Genomic DNA, 11,530 nt, shown 5'->3' with positions numbered 1-11,530 from the left:
CATTTTGTCTTCAATTCTTGTTCCCTGTATTGTTTCCTATATTATTTCATGTACACCTTTAGTAAACATCCTAAAGTGTGTAAATCAACATCAACTCTAAAAAGATATTCGATAGAGTCATTGAATTGATGCTTTCACCGAACTCGGTCAGTGAGTAGAAGATAGGGGTAGGAACCCTAACTTACTTTTGAGATATTCAAAAGTGTCCCTTGGTAGTGGCTTGGTGAAGATATCTGCTATTTGTTCCTTTGTGCTAACATACTCCAACACCACTTTCTTCTCTTGAGCTTCTTCTCTAAGATAATGATATTTGATAGAGTTGTGCTTTGTCATAGAGTGCATAATAGGATTCTTTGAAATATTAATGGCACTAGTATTATCATAGAATATAGTTACTGGCTCGGTAACTTTCTCATTTATTCCTTCTAATAGTTGTTTGATCCATCCAATGTAGGTACAATTCAATGATGTAGCAACATATTCAGCTTCTGCTATTGACTGTGAAACACATCCTTGTTTCTTGGTAAGCCATAATCCTTTGTGCCTTTGATTGTTGTCATGTGTGTTTCCTTAGGATCTGTAGAGAATCTTGCAACTATACCTACTGCATGTGCGATGTCTGCTCTACTCTGAACAACATATTGTAGCTTTCCAATCATAGATTGGTAAAGTGTCTCATCAACAGATGCAGATTCATCATTCTTTGATAATTTACAGTTGGTAGTCATAGGAGTACTTACTAGTTTTGAATCCTCCATTCCAAATTTCTTCAAGATTTCCTTTATGTACTTGGATTGAGTAATGAAAATCTCATTTTTCATTTTCAGTATCTGTAAACCTATAAAATACTTTATCTCACCAATTAATGACATCTAAAATTCTTTGCTCATTTCATTTCCAAAGTTCTTGCATAGAGAGTCATTTCCACAAAATATAATATCATCAACAAATATGGCTGAGATTAGTATTCGATTTTCATCATTCATCATGTATATATTGATGTTCTCACTTGTCCTTATAAAACCAATCTTAATCAAATAAGAGTGCAATCTTTCATACCATGTTCTAGGTGCTTGTTTCAGACCATATAATGCTTTATTCAATTTACAAAGATCACTGTGCACAAGATTTAAAGTTCCCTTAGAAGTGTAAGACTTACTTGTAATGCTTGATCTTGTCATCTTACCCATCTGGCATCCTCGGCACATAGTATTCTCAAGTTTTTCAAGACTCGATAGACCTCTTACTTAGTGCTTCTTACTTGTTTTGATCAGATTATCAAAATTTACATGACAAAACCTTTAATGCCATAACCAGGTATCATTTATCTTTGCCTACAGACACTTGTTCCAAGTTGAGTCAAGGTGAAATGTGTTAAGTTTTGTTTGTGACTTGGTAGCAGCTAACTTTCCATTCTTGTAATGAAATTTGACAACTCCTTTCTGAAATTCTATTCGGTAACCTATATCATTTAGCTGTGCTACACTCAACAAATTGTATTTCAAACCTTTAACCCAATAAACATCATTGCATCTTGCATTGTCAATAAGTGTTATAGATCCTTTACCTTTCACTGGACATGGTGCATCATTACCAAATCTTACATAGCCTCCATCATAATCTTCTAACATAACAAACTTGTGTTTATCACCTGTCATATGATGTGAGCATCCACTATCTATGATCTAAGAATCATTAGTGTTTATGTGAGATATTAAGGCTTTTTCTTCATACCTTTCTTCATCTGATCCATCTTTGATAGCCACATAAACTACTTCCTCTGTATCAAGTTCATCTGATTTTTCATCATTGGATTCCTCATCGGCTATTAAGCATGTCTTTTTATCTCTTCTTTTGAAGTCTCGATGTCTTCTGTAATGATTGTCTTTCTATCTGTCATCTCGGTAATCTCTCTTTTCAGTAGAATCTTTGTCAGGATAGTTAGAAGCCATATGTCCTATCTTATCACAATTGAAACATTTCAAAGGTAGTTTTCCTTTATACTTACCTTTGCCTCTGAGTAACCTTCTGGCTAATAGTGCTTCAAACTCTTCTTGCTTTTTTATTTCCTCATACAGTTTGTGTACTTCTTCCATGTTCTTATGAAATCTTTCACTTGCTCCACTATGATCTCCTTCAGAGTACTTATACTTTATTTCATTGTAATCATTAGATTCATCAACATGAGAAGAACTAAATGTAGATTCAACTTTATTTACTGAAGATCCACTGTTATCAAAGTTACTTAACTCAAATGCATGTAGCTTACCAATAGTAGCATCTAAAGAGACTGGCATATTAGGTGCAAACCTCAATTCATCCTCATAGATTCAAGTTGTCCTCTTAGACTATCTACTTTTGCTCTTTGAATATGTTCATCTCCTCCATATACTGATATGAGCTTATTCCTCATAGCCTTTTCATCATTGCAGCCTTCTAGATCATTAAACTCTAAGTCAGCCAATGCAAAAGTTATTTCAATCATTGCTTGGATATGTTCTTGATTTGCCTTTATCTCTTCCATTGTCAATGGATAGGTGCTCGGTGTGATGAAATCATTCTCCAGATAATATACAACATATTCTCCAACTCCTAATAGGTGCAACTTCATCCTTTTCTACCATGTAGAGAAACTTTACTTGTTCAACTTTGGTGCATCCCTTTTATACATCTTCGGATCTTTGCCTCAAATACCTTTAAACTTTTCTTCTTGAAGTCCTAAGCTCTGATACCAATTGATAGTTTTGATAATTAATGTAAGTACAGATCCAATAGCCAACAAGATGAGAGGGGAGGGGGGTGAATCTTACAAACTTAATCTTCCATAAAAACATTAGATTTAACCTTGGTAACATATACTTCAGTAATATAACCAAAACTGCTAAACATGCAAACTCAAAAGCATATAAACATCATAAACCTCATAACACCAGATTTAATGTGGAAACCCAAATAGGAAAAAACCACTATGGGATTTTAGACCCACTGAGAAATATACTCTTCTAGAATATGCTTGGTTAAAAGCAAATCCTGTTAAAGATTACAAACACATTGCTAGATGTGACCCGGTTAAGGGATTTCCCTCAGATCTGTTAGGATCTTCACCTTGTTAGAAGTGAACTTGTTAAGGGATTTCAAACACTCAATCAGAATGTCACCTTGCTAAAGGGTTTTACAAATAAGACTATTAAGTCCACTTGGTTAAGAGATTTTCTGTCACTTTCACAAAATAACAATAATAAAAATCTATCTACAACTACACATCTAAAATGATAAAGTAGATTCTTATTTGCTCAATACAATCTAGACATAGAACTAATCTTGTCCATCTGTTAGGCTTCTATACTTTGTTATTCAAACAGGTCTTCAAGCTTTTGTGCTCGGTAATCACTATGTAGCATCCTTGTGCATACATTTGCCCACATACATTGTTTATCAATAGTTCCCTATTTATAAACAATTAGCTAACCGCTTAATCTCCTTGATCACATTTCACATGATCAATCATAGCCATCAAATCTTCAAACTTTGACAAGGTTCAATGTATCCTTCGATCTGAAAAATGTTTTACCCCGCCTAGGAACTTGCATACATTTCTTGGAACTTGTGCTAGGGTATTGCAGTTCAATTTGAGTTGTAGATCTTCATGCCAGTTTTCCTTTGCCATAGATTCATTAACAAACTTCATGCATGGCATACCAATCATCTAATCAGTTCGAGCTCATCAGCTTCCTTCATTAAATAGCACATGTAACCATTTAATGTATTCTGTTATAGCTCAATTACAACTCTGTAATAACTAGATGAATACTAAACTTCACTCGGTAGACATTCTGCCTTCATTAACTAATAGCGATAACTTTAGGGTTTACCGACTAGGTTCTTTGCTCAGTAACATAGTATAGCATTAACCTTGCAATTTACAACATATGTATGATGTTAAAACAATCTAAACATCATGATCTCATCATTGTCTGACTCGGTAATAGTTTCCCATTGAATACCTTATTCATCCCCTTATTCATCATATTCTTTCTGTGTCTTTTATCGACATCTTTATACTCTTCAAATCATACTTCTCAAGATATGGCAACATCATACTGAATTAGAAAACCAATTTCTTGACATCAATGACAAAATAGTAATATCAAGACCGTAAACATCCTTAATCAGTTCTATCCATAATCATCAATAACCTTCTCAATATGCTTATTGAAATGCCAACAATCTTCCATTGTCTGTTATAATGTCAAGTACCAACAACCATATTTTAGAAGAATCCAAGAGACACATTTGAAAGTTACTATTGACTATGGATTATGGTGTCCATATGCAAGTAACTTTGATTTGAAGGTTTATATAGATGCAGACTGGGCACGTAATGTTGATCATAGGAAGAGCACAACCGATGCAGCATTATTTCTTGGTGGAAGACTTGTTTCATGGAGTAGCAAGAAGCAAAGTTGTATATCACAATCTACTACTGAAGCTGAGTATGTTGCAACTTATATGAACTGTACCCAGGCTATCTGGATGAAACACATTCTAGAAGGATTCAAGTTGAAGATTACAGATCTAGTAAGGATTTTATGTGACAATACTAGTGCAATCAATATTTCAAAGAACCCTATTTTGCATGCATGAACCAAGCATATTGAATTGAAGTATCATTTCTTGAGAGAAAAAGCGCAAAGTAAAGATGTGCTATTGGAGCATGTTTCTACCAAGGAGAAACTAGCATATATCTTTACCAAACCTCTGCCTAAGACTAATTTTGAGTATCTTAGAGGTCAGCTAGAGGTTGTACCCCTACATGAGGTCAATTGAGCATGATGTAGAGTACATTAGTCCTGGAGCAACTTGCAGAATCTTGAAGCAGGATTGGTATAGAGTGGAAGTTATTCCATAGGGAGAGCATCAAGTTGCAGGTTGATGATGCTTAATAGTGAAGCTTGGCATTGCATGTTTTACTCTTGCTTTGGCATTGTTGTCAAAGGGGGAGAAGATCCATATGATTGGGGAAATGATCTATATGATTGACAGAGAGAGTATCTATAGCCAGTTACCAGCTGAAGACATGGAGACTCTGTTGAAGGAGAATACATGGTAAAATGTAAGCTAGGATTCCTATTCACAATCATAGCAATCAAGGGTATTGATACTTGTATTGCCATCAATGCCAATGGGGGAGATTGTTGGAATTTGAATGAAGATTGCATTAATGAAATGTTATGTTGTCATTGATGTCAATTAACTAGTAATGATGTTGTAATAATGTTGTTTTGTAACATGTTAGTGAGCTTGTGAAGGAAACCGATATTACTAGAGAAGAAGTGAGATCAACTAGTAAACCCTACCTGTTGATATGATAAACCCTAATCGATGGAGTTTGGTGAATCGGTTGTATTGGTTTATGATCTAATGATGAGCAGTAATGATTATGCCATGTATGCATGTTCTATGAGAAGAGTTTCAAAAGGCTTTTGGCACGTAGAGATAAGATTTTTTGTGTTGGGAATGACCAAATTCATTGCATGTAATGTAAACCTTGTGATGAGTTATAGTGTTTGATGAAGTGGTGATCAAGGAGCGGTCAATGATATCTTGAATGATGTGCAGTGATTGTTATGTAATCCACCGGTCATACTTGAACCAATTTGTTTGTAATCTCTATGAGAGAGTTAGGTTTGTGATGTGTTACCAACCTATTGATTTTTTTATAAGATCGATGAGTTGTTTTGTTGAAGAGTTGACAATTTATAGTTGAGAGTAAGAGAGTGTGGTTGCCAAACCAAATGATGTATCTACAATATGTGTAAAGGTATATAGGAGCATGAAAAGGATTTGAACAAGCAAGTGTAGTGCTATTCAAATAGATCAGCAAACCCCTATTATTTTCTAACAATTATAACAGTAAAATCTCCTAACCGGGTAAGCTCTAACAAGCTTAGTGTTATTCAAATCCTTTAGCCAGGTGGTCCATCAACTTGGATTCCAAATCCTCTAACGAGGTTACTCCTAACAAAGTATTGCTTCTAATAGGGCATTATAGTCAATCCCTTAACCGAGTGGTCCCTAATAGGATTTGTTCTTAACAAGACTTATTGTAAAGGTTTAATAGGCTTGGCTCCTAATAAGGCAAACTTCAGAAGAGTTCAAAATACTTGTGGGTATTAATCCCCATCATGGTTTTTCCCATTTGGGTTTCCACGTCAAAATCATTGTGTCAAGTGGTGAATGTTTTTGTGGTTATGTTTACTATGGTTGAATTGCTTAACTGCTAAATCCATTTTGATATGTTAAGTTAACTGACAACAATCTAAAATATGTTTTAAGTACTCTCAGTAAAGTATTTGAATGATTCAGTTAAATTTTTTTGAGAGTTTCAAAGATGTTTTACTGTTAGTCTGTTATAACAGTCAATTGGTTTACTTGTCAGTATTATTGCATTTGAAGTTCAGTGTTTAAACCAGTCAATTCTCAGTTTTCTTTGAGAGGTTGATTTTTGTTTGGTGAAAAGTTTATATCAGTTTTCTATCTACTGATTCACCCCCCCCTCTGAGTAGTTGACCAGATCCTTATTCTTTCATCATACCATCAAGTCACACGTTATACACCATTGATTTTGCAAGTGACGACTACGATTTTCCAAGCAGTAAATAAAACAATCTACAATTTGGCTGTTTGGGAGCCAGTTATATTATGACCAACAAATTTAGAGTTACCTAGACAAGGAAAAAGAGAGTGGTAAGTAGATAATTATGAAGTTGGTAAGAAATTAAAGACATTAAAGTGACATTATGGCTACACATTTATCAAAAAGTACCATCCCTATATTCAGTTTGAGAATGTTCATAATCATAAACTAAATTGTCTATAGAAGCTCAAATAACTCAGTCCAAGCTCCCTGGAATGAAATCCAAGCTCTATGAAATCAATCAGCTCTTTTTTGCCTTCAAAAGGTCATATAGTTAGATAGACAATATCAGTGTAGAAAACATACATAAAATCTGAATCTGATAACATGTTTCCAAACATATTAGCCAATGAACGATGGTTATTACACGATCCTCCGAATATGTGATAATAGTCTCCATGATTACACTGCACCATTCAAATGGAACCTTGATTGAAAGATATCAAGACAATTCTTGTCTTATTTAGAAATGAAATAGTCCTTCTATAGCAAAATACAATAGCCAGTACAGATCATATAATAAATCATCTGCTCGAACTGATAGATGAATGATGAGATGCCTAGGGCAGAAGAGAGGTGCTTTATAAACGTATTTTTGTGAACGGAGAAGATTGTATGAAATTAGGAGATGGATGGAATGCTTTGGTGGCTAAACTGTTTTAATGGAAGCTGATTTGGAAAGCTGTATCAGGTCATGAATAAACTTGTTCAAATTTGTAAAAGAAGAACCTTCCTGCCCAATAGCTTTAAATGCTACCTTCTTCAACTCAATGCCCCTTTTTCAAATCTCCTCCTCTTGGGGACCCTCCATCAATCTCATCACGCCTTTCTCAATCTCCTCCCTTTTGATCACTAGATTTTCATCAACGTCCACGCCTTCCAAGTCAATGCCAATCTTCCACACATCCTTACAGAAGCGGCAATCCAGAAACTGATCAGTGTAATAGGGCCATCCAAGCATGGGAATTCCCAGGCTCATGCTATCCAAATGCGAGTTCCACCCGCAATGGCTGAGGAACCCTCCTACGGAAGGATGAGACAAAAATTTCACCCATGGCACCCATTTCACAATCACTCCATGATCTTTTGTCCTCTCTTTAAAACCCTCTAGCAGAGTTGCAGGCATGCCTCCCACAATATCCATGCGCAGCACCCATAGAAAAGGGTGCTCACTCTTCTCTAATCTCATCGCCAACTCCTCCATCTATTCATTTGATTTTACAGCGATGTTGTCGAAGGAAATGTATATCACAAAAGCTAGCTCTTGGGCATCGAGCCATTTCAAATAGCTCTCGTCCTGCTCCAAAAAACTCCCACGCCCATTCAAATATCCTCCTTCCAAAAAATTGGGAAGAAATACAATCCCTATTGCCAAAGTAGGGCAACCATTATAGGACAGTCCGCTTACCGTCTCAGGGGTTCTAGCTCATCAAACGTGTTGACCAGCACATAGTCTTCCTTGCTTTGGAATTGGGACTCATGCAAAAACCACTGGAATAAAACACTCGATGTGTCAGTAGCACGATAGAAATAAAATAGATCGCTCGTCAAAAGAGGCAAAAGATTACTAGGAAAACAAGCGATCACTTTGTCTGCCCTCTTCGATTCCTCCACTGCAATCAATTATGAGAAATATTTTAAGAAATCAAAATAAAACTGAGGAAGCTTTAGTGGGATAGAATTTTTACCTTTGACAAGAATATGTCTGCGGGAGAGGATAAGGTTAGCGTTGCAATAGAAGAGGCAACACACAAAAGATCACTATACCCGCCAAAATACCCTAGAAAAATAATCCATAATCTACTAAAAAATGGAGATAATAATTATTTTTTTAAAACATCCATTACTTCTATGTTAACACTAATTGTACATTAATGCAACATTAACTAGTTACAAGGCTACATATATCAACATGATCATACCATAGAACCATATTACACAAGTGGAATTAAATCATCTAAACATTAACATATCACCAAATAAACTCTCACAAACATAATCATTCCCTAGGATATCTCAACGTTACTACTTGATATATTTCCAACACATAACTTATCCATCTAGAATGTCATATTCTATCATCCAACAAATCATTTACTTTTCATACAACTAGGATGAACAATATCACATATGCATATCTCTTTCACAACACATTTCCTTAGGTTCCTTTGGAAACACTAACCTAATGATCTGAATACGCATGCTTCCATTATCATAAACATCATAGATCTATTTAACCATTTCCTCTAGATTACTCCTATTTACTTTAAATGAGATTTATAACAACAATATTATTCTTTCCAATATGAATTCCATAAGATTACATATCACAACACTATCTCAAAAATTCAAATGCAATATGAATACATAAACACTAACTCTTTCTTTTCCACATAGAACTCGTAAAATCTTATTACATTATGAATGTCCAATACATCAAGAAATAATAAATGAATACTTCTCCTAATCCACTACATCATATCCTATTTCAATGTCATCTACAAATACATGAAGATACATATCTCAAATGTACATAATCTTTTTTACATATATAAATCACCATGATACAATGTACATAGAAATTAGCTCCAAAAATCCAATCCACATATGCTAGCATCCAAGAAGAACATTCCAATGGAAGAAGGCAGTCAACCACTTGACCATGAGGAACCAAATAGGAACCACCCCTCATGCTAGGAGATGACATGGGGTTCAAACTAACACTCAAGACCTATCCTGACACCTAACAACCAAGGGATTCAACATGACATCACATGACAACATCAAGAATCAAAGATCGAATCAAAACATAAGGCTAATCAACAATAAACCTTCTAGAGGCGTAATGAACAAAACATGACATATGGATACTGGACACATATAGGGAAGAGTGTCATTACATCCTAGCCTCACATGGAATCTACCTCAACCTTAGATCCAAACAAGAGAGGTCAGTCTACCGTACCAACACTCTTCCCAATAATAGATTCCAAAACTATCTCCTTGAAATCTATTATCCCAAAATCATCTCCCTAGGACACACCATTGGCATACACAACTCAAATTTATTATCTTGATTATGTGAATTCCTAGTTATCCAAACCCACTAATCAGTTGTTATTATTGTTATCACTTGAAATTACAACATAAACTCTTCATGTGGCTCCTTAGGTCTAACCCCCTTCCTACAGATCTATTGCTCAAGACCTAGGTTCAACACATGCAAGAACCCACTCTCCCAGACATGGACCATAAACATAGGGTAGAACATAACAAGATACATCACAATAACAACATTAAGCTCATCATGGAATGCATCTAAAACTCATCACAAATCTAATAAAACTGAATCACAAAATTAACCATCAACATGCAATCCAACAATCGCTTATCAAGAACCAAGCCATAAGCTCATTATGCCAAATGCAACAATAAAGAAAGCCTCCAGAATATCAAATACACATAGACAAGAGAAATACATGAATCCAATAACATAGCACACTCCTCTACAATGAGGCATATCATATCCTCTTACTGGAGCTGCAAATAAACCTTCCTCAATAGCAAGGACACACTCAAGTTGCTCGAGAAACATATCAATAGCTTAATGGACAAGCACACAACCACTTGCTAGAGCCAAAATGGATTAATACGCATAAAAATGAATAGCACAGTGCCCAAAAACCATCAAATATGACAAATCAAGCCTCTAGAATGAAAAAAAAAAGCCAAGAAATCAAACTGAGAACTTTAAAACTGACTCAAAAATAGTTTGATCCTACTTTGGCACTTTTGTACCTGAAAATGGTGCTTTTTGACTTGAAGTGGCTGTTGTCTTCTATTTTAGCGCTTTTGTATTAGGGATGCAACTTGTAGAAAAGGAGAGATGGAAGCATTCAAACTTTCCCAAATTTGGGTAGTGGCTCAATCAGGGTCTGAAATCAGCCTAGAACTCATAAAAATTCATCAAAAATCTAGAATAGGGTTTACACAATGTTAATATGATCATATAACCAATAATTTAACTACAATCAACAAATATGCGCACAAGAAAGTGTCGCAGAGACAACCATATTAAAAAAAATACAATAGGAGATCACTGGACAATAAGAGGTCTTGACAAATGATTCACAAGGGCAATACAAGCCTCCACAAATCAAAAACCATCACATAAAACATTCACAGGGAGAAAATAGTCATAAAATCACATTTCCAAATATCCATTTCCAACATTGCTAAAAATCATAATTCGTAATTTGAATGCAAGATTTTTCAACTTATTTCCTTCAATCAAATAAATAATAAACAATTGAAATTGCTCCCAAATTTTTCCCAAAATAATCTTTTGGCAAACACTTGTAGACAATCTTTCCTGGAATTCAAAACTAAGAATAAAGAAATTAGATCCAACCTAGAAAACCAAGCAAAGGCAATGAAAATTCCATAAAGAATTATCCAATTCTAGCAAGCTCCAAGTGCAATCCAAATCAAAATCCAAAATACAAATCCTTCAAGCAAATCTGTAAAATTTATCCTGAAAGGTAAGCTCCCGTGAATGCACAGGAAACCAAAAATTAAACCCAAAACATTAATAAAACTCAACCAATCAGAATAATCCTAAAAACAATATATTATACCAACAGTTTGAGGGAAATAATAAACAAATATATTATTTACCTACCTCCCTCCATTCGACCAATTAGATAAAAGGGTAGGTAGATTTAATAGAAAATCAATTTAATCAAGGGGTAAAAAGACAATTAATTAAATAGTAACTTACATACTCAAGATAAAATACCATTCACAAATAACAATATTATTTATTCACCCAAT

The 11,530-nt window shown here is 34.8% G+C and overlaps 1 protein-coding gene across 1 annotated transcript; it reads right to left on the bottom strand.

Annotated features, from left to right (window-relative positions):
* Window positions 1-7,478: 7,478 nt before the first annotated feature.
* On the bottom strand, window positions 7,479-7,901 carry LOC131056168 (UDP-glycosyltransferase 85A1-like). Its single transcript, XM_057990520.1, has one exon. It carries the CDS (start codon window positions 7,899-7,901, stop codon window positions 7,479-7,481), a length of 423 nt encoding a protein of 140 aa, XP_057846503.1.
* Window positions 7,902-11,530: the final 3,629 nt, after the last annotated feature.

This window comes from Cryptomeria japonica, chromosome 1 (assembly GCF_030272615.1).
Source record: "Cryptomeria japonica chromosome 1, Sugi_1.0, whole genome shotgun sequence".
Classification (NCBI taxonomy): domain Eukaryota; kingdom Viridiplantae; phylum Streptophyta; class Pinopsida; order Cupressales; family Cupressaceae; genus Cryptomeria; species Cryptomeria japonica.
The sequence above is the reverse complement of the archived record's forward strand: the minus strand, read 5'-3'. Positions and strand labels throughout refer to the sequence as shown.

What these genes read in the sequence shown, in the direction of transcription:
- LOC131056168 (XM_057990520.1), bottom strand. Translation starts at nt 7,901, where the DNA reads ATGGAGGAGTTGGCGATGAGATTAGAGAAGAGTGAGCACCCTTTTCTA.